At 44.7% G+C, this 18,789-nt stretch overlaps 1 protein-coding gene across 5 annotated transcripts in view; it reads left to right on the forward strand.

Moving 5' to 3' along the window:
- The window catches only part of Tnr (tenascin R), a 414,919-nt gene that overhangs the window by 385,906 nt on the left and 10,224 nt on the right, over nucleotides 1-18,789 (forward strand). For all 5 annotated transcript variants that reach the window (XM_070034414.1, XM_070034416.1, XM_070034415.1 and 2 more), the window contains 3 exons: nucleotides 8,503-8,654; nucleotides 10,016-10,112; nucleotides 14,979-15,140. In XM_070034414.1, coding sequence (XP_069890515.1) covers nucleotides 8,503-8,654; nucleotides 10,016-10,112; nucleotides 14,979-15,140 — 411 coding nt within the window. The remainder of the gene's footprint in view (nucleotides 1-8,502; nucleotides 8,655-10,015; nucleotides 10,113-14,978; nucleotides 15,141-18,789) is intronic.

Raw genomic sequence — 18,789 nt, forward strand, 5'->3', positions numbered from 1 at the left:
CCTCACTAGATTTTGGCTCTGGACTATTACAGATAAGCTTTCTCTTTTTCTGTTCTTTGATTATGTATAGCCTTTTATTTAACAAAGAAAAATTAAGGCATTTTCCCCAAGCAGTTAATTACTCTTATTTGCCACTCAATTTATTCATGCAGTTACTCTAACTTGTCAATAACTGGTTTTATAAGGCAAATATTCTAAAACCTCATATTCCTGAACATATTTTATTTTTTTAATTCATTACTGATGAGGTTTTTTAAATCAAACCCTTACCTTTGAATTACAGTTGATTATGTATAAAATATTAATTCAAATGTTCATTTCTATCATATTTTAAAATGTTCCATTGTCTTCCCAATGCACTGCTGCCTTTGAGAATCTAATGCTAACTAGATTCTTATTCTGTGACTGATCTACTCTTCCTTTCTAGAAACTTTTTCTAATGATTTTCCTTTTTCTCTCTGATAGTTTCATACTTCATTCAATGGCTTATATTTCATTTCTTTTTACCTTTAGTTTGACATTTCTTTAATCCTTGCCTTTTAAATTACTTTTTAAATTTTCAAAGCTTTATCTTTATTTCTGATACATTCATCTTCATTATTTTTATGCATTTCTCTTATTTTTGTGTTTTTCTTTTTAGGATATATTATAACTACATACCCTGGAATAAATGTACTATGTCTTACTTAGTTTTTAAAAATGTTTTCTCTGTATTCTTTCTTTTCATCTTCTCAGAGAGATCCTCAATCAAATCTTTATTCATCATATCTACCACAGACTTAAACTATTATATAATCTATATGAAATATTACTGTTTACATTTTTTTGGTCAGTTGTGGGGCTTGAACTCTGAGCTTGGGCACTGTCCCTGCACTCTTCAGCTCAAGGCGAGCCTTCTACCACTTGAGCCACAGCACCACTTCCCGTTTTCTAGTGGTTTATTGGAGATAAGAGTCTCACAGACTTTCCTGCCTAGGCTGGCTTTGAACCATGATCTTCAGATCTCAGCCTCCTGAGTAGCTAGGATTACAGGCGTGAGCCACCAGCTCCCAGCTTTGTTTATATTTTCTATTACATGTTCTAACCTTTTATTTTCTTATGGCCATAAGTTGAAGTTATCATGTTTAATTTAAATTCTGTTCTAATAATTCTCCATAAGATGTCATAATATTTATGGTCTTGCTTTCACCATACTCTACTCTTTGGTGAGTATTCTGTCTGTGAGCTCATATACCTTTAGAGTTGTCAGTTCTTCTTGCTGATAACAAATACAGTTGAGGAAGACCAAATACAGGTGAGTGACAATTTCCCTAGGGAAATATGGAGCCAAACTTCAAACCTTCTTCTAATCTACCCTCTTTCTCCTATGATTCTGTTTGGTGTAGCTTTTGTTTATTTTAATAAGAATAGTTTTCACCTCACTGAACAAGTGCAAAGTTTTCTTTCTGTTTTTATTTCCTGCCTTTAAATTCCAAGTCGATTCACCAGTGAAATCTCCTTGCTCACTGTAGGGTTTAACCCTAAATCCAGTTTTAGAAATATAATCCTCATACTTTTCAAGTTAATCCATCTCACTTTTGGTGACCTTTGGTGATTTTCAATGAATTGGTCCGTTTCATCTAAATTTTTTAATTTACATGGAACTTTTTGTACCACTCAATAGGACAGAGATGTGTGATCCACCTTTAGGGAGATGGTGAGTTGTGTCCCAAGTCGTACAATCTACCATAGGTGATGATGTTTCAGAACTAACTTCTCTATTGCTATAGGTGGAACTGGATCTGGCCCACTTTGAATGCTTTCATAAAACCTAATTTTGATTTCCCTTTCATCATGATAGGTGACAAGTAGAGTGCTCACATGGCATCATAGGTCTACTGGTTAGCACTTACTTCAGGACTGACACTGTTCTAAATGCCAGGAGTGATCAGCAAGATGAGCCAGATGACATCTCTTATAGTTAAAGGGTTCCGGCAGTGGGAAATAGAAAGGAAAGAGGCAATATCAAATAGTGATATCACTTTGTAAAAACTAAACAAGAGTATTGGAGTAAGTGCAGTCATGAAGCAGCAACTTTTATGACAGCTTTCATGAAAGAAGCCTTTCCTGATTGTACCAGCCACTTCCTCTCTTGATCTAAGGTCTGGGTCTCCTAAGTAGGGTGGTCAGAAAAGAAAAAAAAGCTCTTCTAAGCTGAGATGTATAAGCCAGGACGTAAATGATGTGAGTGAATACTTCGCAGAAGAGCACCTCAGGGAGATGAAGCGTAATGACTGAATCTTCTGGGCATGTTCAATCCATTCATAGAAAGCCAGTGCAGCCGAGGAACACTGAGCTGAGGGAGGAGGAGCCAAGACAGAGTCAGCACACCCAGGGCTTCAGAGACAATGGGAGACTCTGCTGTGTTTTACTCTGACTGCAATGGAGAAACCACTGGAGGGTTTGGGGGCACATGCCAGATCACGACGCTATTAGATTGTAGTAACATTATAAAAAGATCACTTCCATTAAACAAGGAATATGAGGACAAGTGTAGACAGAACCACCTCAGCAAGGTGTGCACGTTGGAGACAGCGCCATGCCAAACCCTCCACCTGCCGTGCAGAATTAAGAGCCACACGTGAGTGTACATGCTGGCAACCTAACCTGCCATACCATTGGGCCTGCTGGTATAAGTTAATCCAAAGAATAAGACAGATGATGACAGAATGCTGTTAGCTGATATTTGAGGGGAAGATTCTAGATCCTGTTGCACTTGTCACTGGGAAAATGGTGGGTGGTCTGCTAAGTCCCAGGACCTTCTCCAGCAGCTCAGTAGAAAAGAAACACATCAAAGTTGCCTAGAGTTCTGGAATCCTCCATCGCATTACCTCCTTAAAATCTGTTGCTACCTCTCCTGCATCCCCACATGACCTCATGAATGGAACCCTATATTCCGTCTCATCCTCATAAAATTCACCCCCCACACTGCATTGAGAATGATCTTTCTAGAAAACCAAATGAGTTCAAGGTCCACCAAGAGCCTCTTCCTCCTGTTAGCTTCAGCAGAAAATTCAGCTTGTTCCATAGTATGAACCAATGCTGGGTGCCACATCCATTCAACCCTCTTCTTGCTTTGCAGCCCGTTAAATCTTCCATCCTCCAGATGGACTGTGTTTCTGCACAAGCTGGAGCTGTCTTTCCCACCAGCTGTGGCTCACTGCTACATCAGTTCCCCAAATCATATTCCCTTCCGATGAGCACTTTCCAAGCTCTACTTCATCCCAGACCCCACTTCCCAGCCCAACTTTGACAGCCCTCAGCTTGGCTCTGTGCCCTCCATAATATAGTTCCATCCACCTATGCTCATCTCCAAGAACTCAAGAGCATACTTACCTGTTTCTCTACCAGAGTGAGAAATCTGAAAGGAGGGACTCTATCATTCTTTCCTTTATATTCCCATCTCCTAGTCCAACATTGAGAAGCTAAAGGATGTTTCTCATATGTTTTCTGAAGGAATAGTAAGAGACTAAACAGGAAAATGAAACTGAAGATGCTGTAAGAAAAACTACCATGGTAGATTCAGTTCACAGGGGCTGAACTTGTAACTCTCCGTGGACACAGATTGTCCCGAACAATCTGATTGTGGGCTACTTTTCATATAAGGGTCATTCATTTTAACATAGAGGACTAGGTGAGAGTCAAACACAAATCCACTTCCGTGAGAGCAAAAGCAAAGTGGTAGTGGACAGAGGAAGTTGCTTGTGATTGTGTGGAGCAACCTCTCTGTGCTGCATTTGGTGCAGGACCTGGTGAGGCGGTCCTCAAGGAAAAACATTGACATCATGGCTATAGTCCTCATGCTCAGGCCATTCAAGTGAGAAGCAGGTGGGTGCTCTCTAGAGCTGTTAAGTCTGACCACTTTAAAGACTGTACCCAAGGATGTAAAACACGTAAAGACAGGGAAGGGGCTGAGGAAGTCTCTTCTTCCACTCCCAGCTGGTGGGAGTCCATCTAATTGCACTGTGAGTCACGTAGCTAGCTGCAGTCCACTCGGCATTCAGCCTCCGATGCTCAACACACAAACCAATTTCTGAGCAATTCTTCCAGTCAGTGCCCTGGTCTTGTTGATCTCACAATTACATCTAGAAACACTTAACCATGAGACATTTCAGTGTACCGATCACTTGGTGTGGATTTCCTTTTAACATGGTAGTTGCCACAGCCTGGACTTAAAAAAAAATCTTGCTTCATCGGCCAAACTCAAGTTATAGTATCAAAGGGAAGAAAATACTTCTAGTCATGCTCTTGTTGGTAAAAAAATTTCTATTAGAAAAATTACTAGATGATCTGTGTTAGGATTAAAGATGACTTTTTTGGGGGGGGGGAGGGGGGTCCAGTCATGGGGCCTGAACTCTGAGCCTGGGTGCTGTCCCTCAGCTCTTCAGCTCAAGGCTAGCACTCTACCACTTGAGCCACAGCGCCACTTCCAGCTTTTTTCTTTTTTGTTTATGTGGTGCTGAGGAATCGAACCCAAGGCCTCATGCATGCAAGGCAAGTGCTCTACCACTGAGCCACCTTCCCAGCCCCAAGGATGACTTTTTGATGATGTTAAATCATATGGCATCTAGAGAGCCATGACACCTGAAATCTCCTCTGACAATCTCCTAAAATGTATGAAATTCAGAATGTACACACTGAACTCAAAGGGTGCAAATAAATATGTTCTTCATTGTTAGCCATCCGTAAAGAAGAAAGGAATGGTAAAAAGAGGAACACAAGGGTTGAACTCAAGGCCAGATATCCCTCTTCTTCTCACCACATTCCATCTAAATCTTGAGACCATTTGAGATAGACCTACTGGCATAAAGAATGTGAAGGAAAAGGAGAGAGAAAGAAAGGGAGACATGGAAGAAGGAAAGAGTGAGACTGAGACAAAGAAACAGAGGTTGGTTCCGTTAATTTCTACCCAGTCATATGGATCTGGGAAGAGAAGGCAGACTGCAGGGCTCCTGGGCACTGTCTTCCAGTTCCACATCTTGGCCTTTGTGAGAAGAGAAATATATACAATCCAAATAGTGGGATTCAATCCCAGCTGGTTCTTAGACTCATTTAAGGAACTTTGATAAGACACCCCGATTTCTAGGCCCTACCCACTGGACATTCTATTCAGTAGATCTGTAGTGGGACATAGGAATCTGAATTTTGATAGAATCCTCCACTTGATCCTTATTAGTGATCCTCTGTTTTCTCTTGACTGGTGAGAGGGAGTGATTTGAGTAATTTGAGAGGGAGTGATTTGCCAGTGTGAGGCAGAAGTTTGGCAATGTTGAAGAGTGGGTGGGAGAGGAGTTCTTTCATGGTAAGTGTGACTTCTTCAAGTTCCCAGGATGCTCAAAACCCATTTGCTGATCCTTGTAGTCTGTAAAAAGCAAAAGGATTGTTGAATATCTTTCCACAAACGCCACTGACTAAATGACAGTAAATGGAATCAATAAACAACCAGATGGCCTTGCAATTTGCCAAGGGCAAAGACAAGTGCACCCAATCGTGCATCAGGCTAACGCACACTTGGTGAACATCTCCATCAACCCACTTACTTCAGGGGCTTAGAAGAAAGAAAGCCTCTCACAGGGCACCATCCCGGACCTTTGAACCCATGCAGCCCTCGGCTCTTCTTAGACCACACATTTTTTTCTGAACTTGATCTTATTCCCATTTCCTGATTTTAAAGTGAACTCTCCTTTTACATGACAATTACTCAGATGATATGTAGAGTTCTCCTTCTCCAGGGTAAGTCATCTCAATTTGCAATAGGTTTGGCTTTTATAAGGCAACTGGTATGTGTGAGCCTTTTAAATGTATCTATAACATAAATATTAACTGATCATCATTAGTGTGAAGAGAGCCATAAAAAAACATTTATTTCCCTGTTCTGAAAGTTTGTTTTCTTTTTCTGTATGTATTTCAATAACATGGATGTTTTCAAGCTGGGGTGTTGTGACAGACATCTAGGTTATTGGGAAAAACTTTGGGGTTCTCGCTCCTTTAAGATGTGGAGATGATTTTGATGAAGAAAATCTTCCTCCAGGAGAATGGGGTACCCATGCATAAGGTAGGAGAGCACTGAAGACTAAATTATGTACAAATGTAAAGTGAGGAACTCAGGCGGTGAGAACTGGGGGAAAGGAGGTGTGTGTACAGGTGGATCCAGAGAGCAGGGTGCAGAGTAGCTAGGGAATGATGTCAGTGTTCCCAAAGCAACCAAAGGAGGGGAAGGGACCACGACTGTCCTCTGAAATGAAAACAGTACCTTCAAGAAAGATCAGGAACTTCAAAGAGTTTTAGGGTGTGCCAGAGATGAAACTTAACAGCTTTTCTGCAGCTACGAAGGAAATCTGTTCATAGAACCAGAACATAGACTCTTTAAAGGTGAGTTAACTATTAGAGGTCTGCGTGCCTATGGGTGCAATGTCAATTAATCCTTCACTGCATGGATGGATGAGGATAGATAGCCCAGATGATTTTTCTATCTTAGTGGAGTCAACTAGAACATGAGACTTGGGATCTGAAACTTGAGTTCTGGAGACATGCATGAGATCTTTCATGTAGTTTTGTGAAATGAGTCTCTGATCTATACCAATCTGCCCTCATGGGAATTGAGTGAGGAAAGAAGTGCAGGTTTTATGGAAACATAATGTATGTGACCACACTTGAAGTAGGCAGTGTCTTTGTTCCAAACTACTGAGATGGTGCTACAGCAGCAAGTAGGGGACAATCACTGCTGTCAGGCAGTACTTTGTCAGAAAGACCTTGGGTGAAGTCTACCACCTTCCATCAACTTCTGCCTAACAAAGAAAGCTTCAGGGGTGACCAGGGTATAGTACACTAGTTCTGCCAGTAGGGGACACTGTAGTGTCTGCCACCTAAAGCCCCTCCCCCATGTCTCTGCTGCTGCCACAGTTCAGACACAGAACGTCATCAACAGCGCCATGTTCTGTGTTGGCCCCAAAGATCATCATATTTCCAGAGCACCCAAATACCAGTCCTGGCACAGCCAGCTGTGCCTTTTACTTGTACCACAGGCCCTGAAGTCCGATCAGCCCCTCCAGTGGACTCTGCTGCTCTGCTTCCTGCTTAGCATTCAAATTTCAAATGTATCCCGAAGCTCAGCTCTTCAAGACACATGATTTAAGCTTCTCTTTCAGCTAATTAGATATTGTTCTACAAATTGGGCTGTTCTCTCTGAAAGATGAGCTGCAATTTGCTTCCCTTGCCCTCTCCTTAAACTTAAACTGAACTGTAAAACATGGCCGTTTGATTGTTTAGAACAATTGGGAGATTATTTTATACGAGGAATAGATATTCATCTTGGGGCTAATGCTGAGCTTGTTTTCCATAATGACTGCCATAAATGAAGACCACAGAGGCTTTGCTGACAGGCCTTTTGTCAGATATAAGCAAAGGCCCTGGGTTCAATTCCCAGCATAGCATTCACAGACACATATATCCATCCATACATATATACATATATATATATATATATATACATATGTGCACACAGACGTACATGAAAGGTGTATGCTGCAGTGATTTTCCAGCCAGTGTATCTGTCACCAACTCCTGAGTAAGCAGGCATCCCTAGAAGGATTGATACATCTTCACCCTGTAAAGGAGGAGACTTTCATTACACCGATTTTTGTTTCACTAATGAACACACCAATACTTAAGGAGGCCAAACTGTCTGCCTCCGGTCAAGAAAATATGTAAGTAGGCAAGCCAGACTGTGAATCCAGCTCTTTGGTCCTCAGATTCCATAAAACTATCTATTGTCTGATAAATCTGGCATGGGGGGAGAGGGGGCTGGGAATGCGGCTTAGTGGTAGAGTGCTTGCTTAGCATACATGAAGCCCTGGGTTCGATTCCTCAGTACCACATAAACAGAAAAAAAAAAGCTGGAAGTGGCGCTGTGGTTCAAGTGGTAGAGTGCTAGCCTTGAACAAAAGAGGCTTAGGGACAGGGCCTAGGTCCCAAGTTCAACCCTCAGGACTGGCAAAAAAAAAAAAATCTGGCATCAGTTCCCAAGGAAATATATGAGATAATGTAAAGTCAGCACACACTCACTGTTTAGATCCATCAAGAATTCGTTACAAGCTGGGTGCCAGTGGCTCATGCCTGTAATCCTAGTTACTCAGGAGGCTGAGATCTGAGGATTGCAGTTCAAAGCCAGCCTGGGCAAGAAAGTCTGTGAGACTCTTGTCTCCAATAAACCACTAGAAAACCCAAAAGTGGTGCTGTGGCTCAAGTGGTAGATCGCTCGCCTTGAGCTGAAGAGCTGAGGGACAGTGCCAGGCCCAGAGTTCAAGCCCCACAACCATCAACAACAGCAAAAAAGAATTCATTACAGTGCTTGATGATGTACCAACCCCAAGATTCTTGAAAACCTTCTGTGATCCAAGGGGCTCTAGAGACACGTAGTGGACGGAAGGATCTTGTCTTGAACTTACTTCTTTTCCTGTACAGGGGGCCGAGTGTTCTCTCATCCTCAAGACTGTGCCCAACATTTGATGAATGGAGACACTCTGAGTGGGGTTTACACCATCTTCCTCAATGGAGAGCGAAGCCAGAAGTTGCAGGTGTACTGCGACATGACCACGGATGGGGGCGGCTGGATTGTAAGTAGGTGCCGCCGCTCTCCTCGCACGCCCACATCCCCAGGCGCCAGTCTGCCCAGCTCAGCACCGGTCCATCTGAATGTCATCACCCTTCCCGTCATCCTTCCTTCCATCCTCACTGCCTTCAGCATCCTGGCCCAGCAGCCCAATCACAGATGTCTCCAGAATGAAGTATATGGACACTGCAGTAGCCTGGCTCAGAGAAAGGCCCCAAGATGGCTTCTGCTTTCCCTCCCGCTCCTCCAGGGAGAGTGAATACATACAGGGATTGAGGAAAGGTAGTGGAGGCTCAGACAGGCCCAGAGATCCGGCCAGCTCAGGTCTCAACCTATCATAAGGCAGCAGAGGAGCCCTCCTGGGGGAGATGATCGTGATTGGAGAGCTGCCCGGAGAGGTGGGATAAAGGGCAGAGGTTCGTCTACAAGGGCTCGCTCTGTCCTCATCTTTCTCTGGACTGCTGGTATTTCCCTAGAGCAGCTGTAGACGCCAGGGAGTAGCAATGACTAGGAAAAGAGAGCTACCCCTCGCTGACAAGCAACCCTCCTCCACCCCAGCCATGACAGGGCAGTGCCGAGTGAAAGAAACGACCAATGCTCCAGCTGTCAAGAAGGCCGCTGTGTGAACGTCAGAGCTCGCCAACCTGAGCCTGAGGCAGCCCAGCAGGCTCCATGTGGGATGGAGGCCCAACCCTCCACCCCCCTGCACACATTTCCCTCTCCCAGATTTGGCCTGGTGCAGGGTGGGCTGTTTTTGAATTGTTCACTGGTGGCTGTGCTCCTCTCAGCTACTCTTGGGACACATTGTCTTTGATGTTTCCTACATACCTGTGCCTCCTTCTTAAAATATAATTGGAAGTTGAAGCCGAGGCTGATGTATTGGAGGTTAGATGAAATTAGCACTTGAACAGCCGAGACGTGAATGGTTGGCTGTTGCTTTGCCTGCAATAAAACCGTGACAGCGGACAGTGACTAGGTGATTGGAAGTGGGTCCTGTTCTTTTGGTGAGGAACGCTTTCTACTACTCTTTATGCTGCCGGAGACTAATTTGAGAGTCCAACTTATTTCCCCTGACGGGTTTGGGAGTCTGATCTGTATCTGAAATCCTCTTCTACATTGCAGACTGCAAATTAGCATCAACATCACACCCCCTCAGCCTCTTCCCCAGGGGGCATTCTGCCCTTCCAGAGAAGGGCCGCCAGCACCCCCTGCAGAAACTGCTCTGTAAATACTCAGCTCCGGTTGGGATATGCTCTTCATCTGGGTATCGTTGTTATTGTTAGGACAAACCTGGTTACATCCAGTTTGTGTATTATCATTTCTTGTCCTGGGCATCTCTCCTCATGGTCTCCTTTCTCCTCACAGGTATTTCAAAGGCGACAAAATGGCCAGACTGACTTTTTCCGCAAATGGGCCGACTACCGTGCTGGCTTTGGGAACCTGGAAGATGAGTTCTGGCTAGGTAACGTCTGGTTTGTCTTTCCGTCGGCGGGTTGATCTGGCTTTTCTTTTTGTCCATCCCTTTTCTGTCCCCATCTGGGAATATCAGGGACCCGGTTTGCATTGAGCGGTTGACAGCTTGTGAATTGCTTGCAATACCTCTTGCTCTGTGTGGCTCCAGGATTGATCTGTTTTTATCTCATTCTGATGTTTTCCTCTTTGCTCTGTCTCTTCCCATCCTCATTAATAGTCTCGTATGCTGATGGGGCTTGATGTGAAGCAACTACAAAATCAGTGTGCTGCCTGGTAGGGAAGGGTTTCGGGGAGCAGCAGGCAGGCTGCACCTCTCTCAGAAGCCAGGCAACCAGCCAACCGGCCTGCAGGTCAGGAGACAAATGAGGCCAGTCACTGTGCTCAGTTCCTGGGAGAGTGTCATTATCTGACTTGGGAAGGAAAGGGGGGGAAAATGACACTGGCATTAGAGGTGATGGGCAATTTCCTAGAGCTCTGACATGGCTGGAGGTTTAGATGGAGCACTGAGCTGGTGTGTGTAGGTAACCCAAGCCCGGCAGCGGTGGAGCCAATCCAGAAAGCAGTCAGTATGACCACCTGCACTGCCCTCTCCTTTTGTTTTCTTTTGTGTCAGTACTCACGGCCTGGGCACTGTCCCTTAACTTTTGTGCTCAAGGCTAGCACTCTACCATGGGAGTTACAGCTCCACATGTGGCTTTTGGCTAGTTTGTCGGAGATAAGAGTCTCATGGAGGGGCTGGGGGGTTAGCCCAGAGGAAGGGCGCCCGCCTGGCACGAGCAAGGCCCTGGGTTCAGTCCTCAGCCCTGGGGGAAAAAAAAAGAGTCTCATGGACTTTTCTGTCTGGGCTAGTGTCAAACTGTTATCCCCAGATCTCAGCCTCCTGAATAGCTAGGATTACAGGCCTGAGCCTGTAAGTACCAGTACCCAGCTTCCCTCTCCTTCTTAGTGAGACTTTCAAAGTAACTGATAAAAAGAGGTGGAGGGAAAGGCGAGATGATCATGCTCCATATGCTCTCCTCTCGATACCACCCCCACACACACACCACCCTCTTATCTAAGTCTCATCAGCTTCTCCTGATCTCCTAGTAACAAACCTCTAACCAAGCTCCCTGCCAACAAGTCCTCTAACCACCCCATTACCCACCCAACCACTAGAATAATACTCCTCAGACTCCTGTAAAGCCATTTGATGACTTTGTACCATTGCCAGGTGAATACCAAACCCTTACCCAAGGTACAAGGCCTCTCTACTCCCACTACACCCCGCTCTCCACCATTAAGAACCTCACCTGCTTATCCTCTGCTGAACTCCAAACATGGAGATGCACTGATGCATCTCTGCAAGAAATGTTCTCCCAGCTAATTGTCCCCTTTCCCCACCTCTATCAATAGCCCACTTACATATACTCAGATTCTCTGCTAAATATCTTCCTCCCCAGAACATATCTTAATCAGTTTTCTCACCCTACTGCCTGTGGGGAAATTGGCCATAATCTTGTGGTCCAAAGCTTGGTCTAGTTGACTTTATCTCCCTCAACTGCACTGTGTAAACTTCTTTCAGGGCAGGAACTACATCGTATTCATCTTTTAAATACTGCTGTCTATTGTAGTGCCCAGGGGATCGTAGATAGCTGAGGCCAATCAATCATAAGAACTTCTTGAATTCTTACCAGATAAACAAACCTGTGTTTGTCAATGAAGCTAATAAAAATATAAGTGAAGGCCAGTTACAGTGGCTCATGCCAATAATGACAGGTATTCAGGAGACAGCAATCAGAAGGAATACAGTTTGAGACCAGCCCGGGAAAATAGCTAGGGAGACCCTCATCTCAGTAAATAAGCTGGGCATAGTGGTATATACCTGTCATCCTAGCTGTACAAGAAATATAGTTAGAAGAGCTGTGGTCCACGGCCAGTTCTGGACAAAAACCTAAGACCCTGTCCAAAAAAATAACTAAAGCAAAAATGGTTGGGAGGAGTATTAGTCAATTGGAATAGCACTTGTGTAGCAAATGCAAGGCCTGAGTTCAATCCCTGGATCCCTGGTTCTGCCAACACACACACACACACACACACACACACACACACACACACACACACACACACACACACACACACACACACACACACACACACACACCACAAGCCAAGGTATCCATAAACAGACAAGACTTGCTTCCAAACCGAGTACCAATTTTACAATTTTTGTCGTACTTTGAAAATATATCAGTGATCACCGCTTATTTTTTTATTTAATTAAATCTATGTTTAATGAAATTTTACCTGACCAAAAATGAAAAAAGCTAGTTATTATGTGTTATAAATCAAAAGGTTGTCTCAAAAACAAAAGCAATGGAAAGAAAGCAATGGGAATATGATTAAACTACAGTTTAAACATGGGCTCTAAGCCCACTGCTGTCTCTGCTGCTGCTGGTGCTGAATGAAAACAGAGATCAGAACGTGTGAGATGTTAAATAAGAACCAAGCTGACGCTGAGAAGTAAGGTTGAGGTTAGAGTTACAGTTTCTCGTTCACATATTAAGGAAAACTGAAATAGACTTCCAGAAGTGCTTTTCTTGTTCATTGAAAGTTATTTAGTGGCTCATTCCCACATATTTCTCAGAACATCAGAGATACCACCCACACTGGGAAACACCCATCCTAACCTATGAGCTACTGAGAAGAAGGTCTCAGGTACCAAGGAAGGAAGACAGCTGACCCATGGTAGAGACAATGAGGGATATTGGGAGAAAAGAAGAGGGATGGAGATAGTAAAGGAAGAAAGTCAAGAATCCTCCCTGTCCCCAGAGAAAAGGTGCAAATCAGAACACGAGGTTAGGTTGGTTGTATAAAGACACATTAGGGAAAAGAAAGTTGAAAAGAGAACTCTTGATGTTACAAGGAATACAGAGCCAGTAAGAGCTCTTAAACCGAGGTAAGTCTGGTCGTGGGTAGGTCAGAAGTAATAGTCAAGTTTGGGGTAACATTATGACCCACGAAGCATGTCCTGTTGAAGTTTTAGAAACAGAACTGGAAATTGGGATTCTTGTTCAAGTAACAAACGATTTCCAATAATGATGGGAAATCCCAAATGACTTCCTTCAGGGAGCTCTTGTGCAAATGAGTTATTCGGGGAGGCCCGCTGACTAGGAAGGTGGAAGAAGCAGGATACAGCCAGGAAAATTAAATGGGTCTTGGCTGGAGATACAGTCTGCCCAAAGGCATCTGGGAAGGAAGGCTGAAGTGACTCCACTTGGTCAAGGCTATGAAAGGCTGTGAATTGCTGACAGCTCTGCTCCTGGCAGGATGGATCCACCTGCTGATTAAAGGCCTCCAGACATGATTTCACCAGCAAACATTCCATCTGCACAAGAGCAATCCAGGGCAGGCTATGGGTCAAAAGCTTCAAGATAGCAGTCAACAGCCTTCCTTTTACAATCAAGGCAAAACTTCATGTGCTGAGAAGAGTAACGAGGCCAAAAGATCTGGATGACCCCCTAGACAATCGTTTTACTTCTCTGGACACAGCTTCCTCTTCTACAAAACGAAGAGGCGGGCCTATGTAATCTCTAAATTCCCTTCTACTGTTGCGGTTTTCTTATTCTAAACTGTGGCCCACTCAGATACTAAAGCAAGTCAAGAAGAGCCAGGCTCACTAAACACAGAAACATCAGAAAGATCCCAATCCTCAGCAGCACAAGGACATTGGTTCAAAGTTTAGGCAACCAGGACAGACTCAGAGTCTCAGAAAAGCAGGTTTGAAATGACATAAGAGAAAATATCACCAAGCGATGTCTGGGCTCTAGCTCTCAAACTCTGGACTTACAGGAGTTTGTACCTTATAGAATCTATTAGCCCACAGCCTGCTTAGGGGCCAGGCAGAAGACACTTGAGTGGGAATAACTTCACAGAAAGACCAGTAAAGATTATAAAGTGTGGTAGGTGCATCAGACAGAAAGCAATCAGAGTCACAAAGCAGAGGACAATACAGGTGCCCTTCAATTTATGTTGAAGGCTGCATCCCAATAAACCCATTATAAACTGAAATGCTGTTAGGTTGAAAACGCATTTAACACACATAGCTTACCAAGCCTCATACTTCGCAGTGCAGTACGGTGTAGAGTACAGTCATTTACACCTGTGCTTATGTGCTTGTTGTCACTCACAGGACCAGGAGAAGGTGTTGCCCAGTAATTGATAGCCCAGGGAAAGATTAAAATTCAAAGTGCACTTTCTATGATGCGTATAACCTTCAGACCATCCTAAAGTTGGAAATTCATGAAGAAAGTTGAATCATGGAAGTCTCGAAATATCAGTATGCTCTGCCCTGGCTCTTGGAGCCTCCTGGAGGGAGACAAAAGGAAGATGCGTGGAATGAAAGAAGGAAGAAGAGTGGAATGAAAGGCAGAGTTTTCCCAGGGAATACTCAGAAGCGTAGGGGTGCCTGGATCTCTAGGATACCTGGAAGTTCTCCCCTGTGATTCTACTTCTTGCTTTCTTCCACTTACATCAAAGGATTCATACCCTTGTCTTGTTCTCAGGAGAGATGATGAATAAAGTCAGGTAACCTGAGGCTCAGGGTCTATCAGTTACTGGATCAAGCCCAGATGTAAGGACCTAGAATGTCTGGTAGCACTCTTCAGCAGACTAGGGCTGGGCCTTTTTGCAGGAGAAAGTTTGGACTCTGACAAAGTCTCTCGACGAACAACCTGAGGTGGGTTGAGAGCAAAGGCAAATCTAGATTACCTCTACCTGGCTGCTCCTTCCCTTTAACAGCTGTTGGTTTTTTTTTTCCCCTCCCATTTCCAAAGCTGCTGGGGACCAGGCTCAGCACACGCTCTGCTCTTCTCCACAGGGCTGGACAACATACACAGGATCACATCCCAGGGCCGCTACGAGCTCCGTGTGGACATGCGGGATGGACAGGAGGCGGTCTTCGCCCACTATGACAAGTTCTCTGTGGAGGACAGCAGAAACCTGTACAAACTCCGCATAGGAGGCTACAACGGCACTGCAGGTACCTGCGGGTCCCGAGCAGACCCGAGGGTGGTGGGCATGAAGCAGGACAAGGAGCCCGTGTTCCAGGCGCGAGCTATGCTGTGTTCCTCTGCTACCCAGAGAGGAGGGACAGGGAGCTGGGGATCCAATTGCTCTTGTCCTCATCCTCCTCACCAATCACGGGGACCTGACATCAATGTCTCAAGACTTCTGTTTGCTCACCTGGAAAATTGTAGTAACAGTATCTTTCCCCTTCACAGACTAGTCAGAAAAACAATGCAATCAGTGACATGTGGCCGCCCTTAACGTTAAAAAATAAATGTGAAAACAAAAGATTCCTTTTCTTATCTAAATGCAGTGAGAGCAGAACCATCTCCCCTCTGGGTAGAAATCTCTCTTGCAATGGCATCTAGGAAAACCATCTTTGAACTAAGGAAAATAATACAGATTGCCCATCTTCTGAGATGCTCCCTCAGCCCACCATCCTTACCGGGATCACCTCTACTGAGCAGAAGAGCGCCCCCTCTGTCAGCTCTTTGCAATCACAGTTCTCTGTCCATGCTGCTGCTGGGCTCTGCCCTTCTAGTTCCTGCATTCCCTTAAGACCCATTTCATAACGCCTCTTGTGCCAGATACTCTACTGTTTGGTACATGGCATTCTTGGCCCTTTCACTACTCCAAAGGTAGGGCTAAGTACTGGTGTTTAATTTTAGTAGCATTTCTGGTGCCTTCTTAGAATTAAGAAGAACTCCAAGGTGCTGCCCTTCCAATTACTGCAGCTGCTCAATTATTTCTTTTCTTGGCCAGGTATTGTTATTCCAAAGAGCAGACACACTCTTCTTTGCTATTGTTCATATTCGAGATCACTGGTAACGGCAATCAGACAAGCCTGAGGCTCCCCAAGAAAAGGTCCAATTTGAGCATAAAATAGTCATTGAAATGGACGTATTAAACGAGATGTCAGACTAAATCATTGAGAAAATAACCAGATGCTATTCACTGCCTAGATTAGAATTACACCTGAAGAAGAGCCATCCCTGTTTCACCGCAGGAATAGAAGAAGCAAGCTTTCCCCTGCTCCTCTTCTTTATCCTTCTCCCTTCAGGCCCACACTTTGTCTATCCTGGGCCCAGTCCCTGCTGCCTCTCTCTGTTCCAGCCTTATTCCCTGGCGGGGGGCCTGCCAAGGGAAGAACTGTTGGACTGTATTCAACTTTCATGTGTCAGAGGCAAATCCTGCCAACAGGTTGGCTGATCACTAGAAATTAATTATGATTCATTCCTCACCTGGAATAGTGGATCCATCTTCTTCAGAAGAGGAAAATCTGGGGTTATTTAGGCTGCCCCACATCTAGCTAACCTCACTCAATGGTGGTTCTGGATCGAACCACTGAGAAGTAACTCTCTATGCAATAAATAGCACCCACTTCCCATGGAAGGGTGCTCAGCAAAGGGTCTCTGGGAGCTTGAGGAGGCCCGTGAAGGTGGCTCATTTGAATTGGATCCTAATTGGAGGGAGGAGAGTGTGACCGGCCAGCTACCCTACACAGAGAGTGAGCTCCGAGAGGATAGAAAGAGCTTGGAGGAGGAAGAGCCAAGTCCTGGACAGCCTGGACACCAAGGAGTAGAGGAAGTTGGTCTTGACATAGTAGGCCTGGAGTCTTGCCAATCCGGAGGGTTATTGTGGAAGTGGAGTTTTAGCAACATCAGTTAGACAACCCCAGACAGGATAAAGTAAATCTGATAAAGAGCTGAGACCAGCTCTTTGGTATTCATCCCAATAGAAGATAATATGAGCCTTGGTCAGTATGAGGATTAAGGGAAAGGTATAAATCTAGATGGTGGTCATGAGAGAAATGCATGATTTAATTTAATAATTTAATGCACTAAAGGTTTGAGAGGAATATATGAGGCAGAAAGGGGGAGGGGAACTACATGAGGAAAGACATATAAAGTTACCTGTGGATCATGACTGAGACAGCAGCAGGCAACATCAAAGTCGAAGCTGGAGAAAATTGCTCCAGGAGAGTAAGAAGAATAAATTCTAGAATTCAGAAGAAAGAAGCAGGATGGAGAAGATAGAGCTGTGGGCAGAGACAACATGAACAACTAAAAAGTAAAGAAAGGGTTACTAATTATGCCGGAAGATTAATCCAATAATTTTTTCAGACAAAAGACGTGAGTATGATTTAAGATAAAGAGGAAGTAAAAATGCTAAGAAATGGGAAGGGAAAAATAAGAGTAAGGATTCCTTTCTCTCTTGTCCAGGACTAGGAAGAGAGGACAAAGAATATGTTCCCAGTGATGAAGTTAATTCTAGACAGACACAAAACCTGAATCCTTTGAGACTGGACGGACAAAATGAAGAGGGTAGTAGAGAGATAATACTATGCTGCTGAAATGACTTCCCGTTGGACGGGAAGGGGAGGCTTCCCTCTAAAATAAAGATGGTCCACTGGGTGTAGCGGCTCGTGCCTGTAATCCTAACTAATCAGGAAACTGAGCTCTGAAGGTTGCAGTTCAAAGCCAGGCTGGGCAGAAAAGTCCATGAGAATGTTGGCTCCAATGGGCTACCAAAAAGGCAGAAGTGGAGCTGTGTGGCTCGTGTGGTAGAGTGCTAGCCTTGAGCAAAAAAAAAAAAAGCTAAGCTCAGGGACAGAGCTCAAGCCCTGAGTTCAAGCCCCAAGACTAGTGTGTGCACGCACACACACACGCACACAGAGAGAGAGAAACCAAGAATAGATACATACATAAAGAAAGATGATCCAGTCAGGAGTCTTGTTGGGATGCATTAGAGACACCCAGTGGCCACTGTGGGTATAGCTCCAAAGCCCCTGACAATGCCCCTCCTGGGGAAATGAACCTCGGATGCAGCTAAGGTAACGTTCATCCCATAAGTAGTGTAAGTTCCCTTGGCAACATTCCTAACCACAAATCCTTACAAATGAATGATGGTCAAATGGTCAATTTGTACAAAACCCTGCACAACGTCTCCAGCAGGAGTGCACGGGCCCCCAGGTCCATCTGAGAACACAAGCCCCCCTCGCTGAGCTCAGGGCAGCCTACACCACTTTGGGTGTAGCTGATTTCTCTTCTTCTCTTGAACCAAAATAGGCCTCTTTACAGTCTCCTCCTACCAATGCTCATTCTTATCCACCATGTTTGTTTTATTATTTATTTATTTATTTTTGTCGGTCGTGGGGCTTGAACTCTGGGCCTGGGCGCTGTCCCTGAGCTCTTCAGCTCAAGGTGAGCACTCTACCACTTGAGCCACAATGTCACTTTTGGTTTTCTAGTGGCTAATTGGAAATAAAAGCCTCATCGACTTGCCTGGCTTTGAAAGGCAAACCTCAGATCTCAGCCTCCTGAGTAGCTAGGATTGCAGGTGTGACTCACCAGCGCCCGGCTCCACCATGTGCATTTAATGGTATTTTTTCTCAGTAGCCTGTCAGATCTTTGGCAGTAGTGATCACAGACTTGGTCTCCCCTCTCCAAGTCCACTGTTCCCCAAGTTGCACGTCTCCTTTGGCCTGACTATGATGTGTTCAGCATCTTGTTTCCTGTTGATGGAACCTCTAGTTGGCTCCTTTCCTTCTTCACAAGGGGCACCACGTTCTTAATGTGGGTTTGGAGATAGAGTATGACCAGGGTTGGGGATGTTGGGTGAAA

Source organism: Dipodomys merriami, unplaced genomic scaffold, assembly GCF_024711535.1.
Source record: "Dipodomys merriami isolate MVZ:Mamm:240054 unplaced genomic scaffold, mDipMer1.0.p SCAF_24, whole genome shotgun sequence".
NCBI classification, from domain to species: Eukaryota; Metazoa; Chordata; class Mammalia; order Rodentia; family Heteromyidae; genus Dipodomys; species Dipodomys merriami.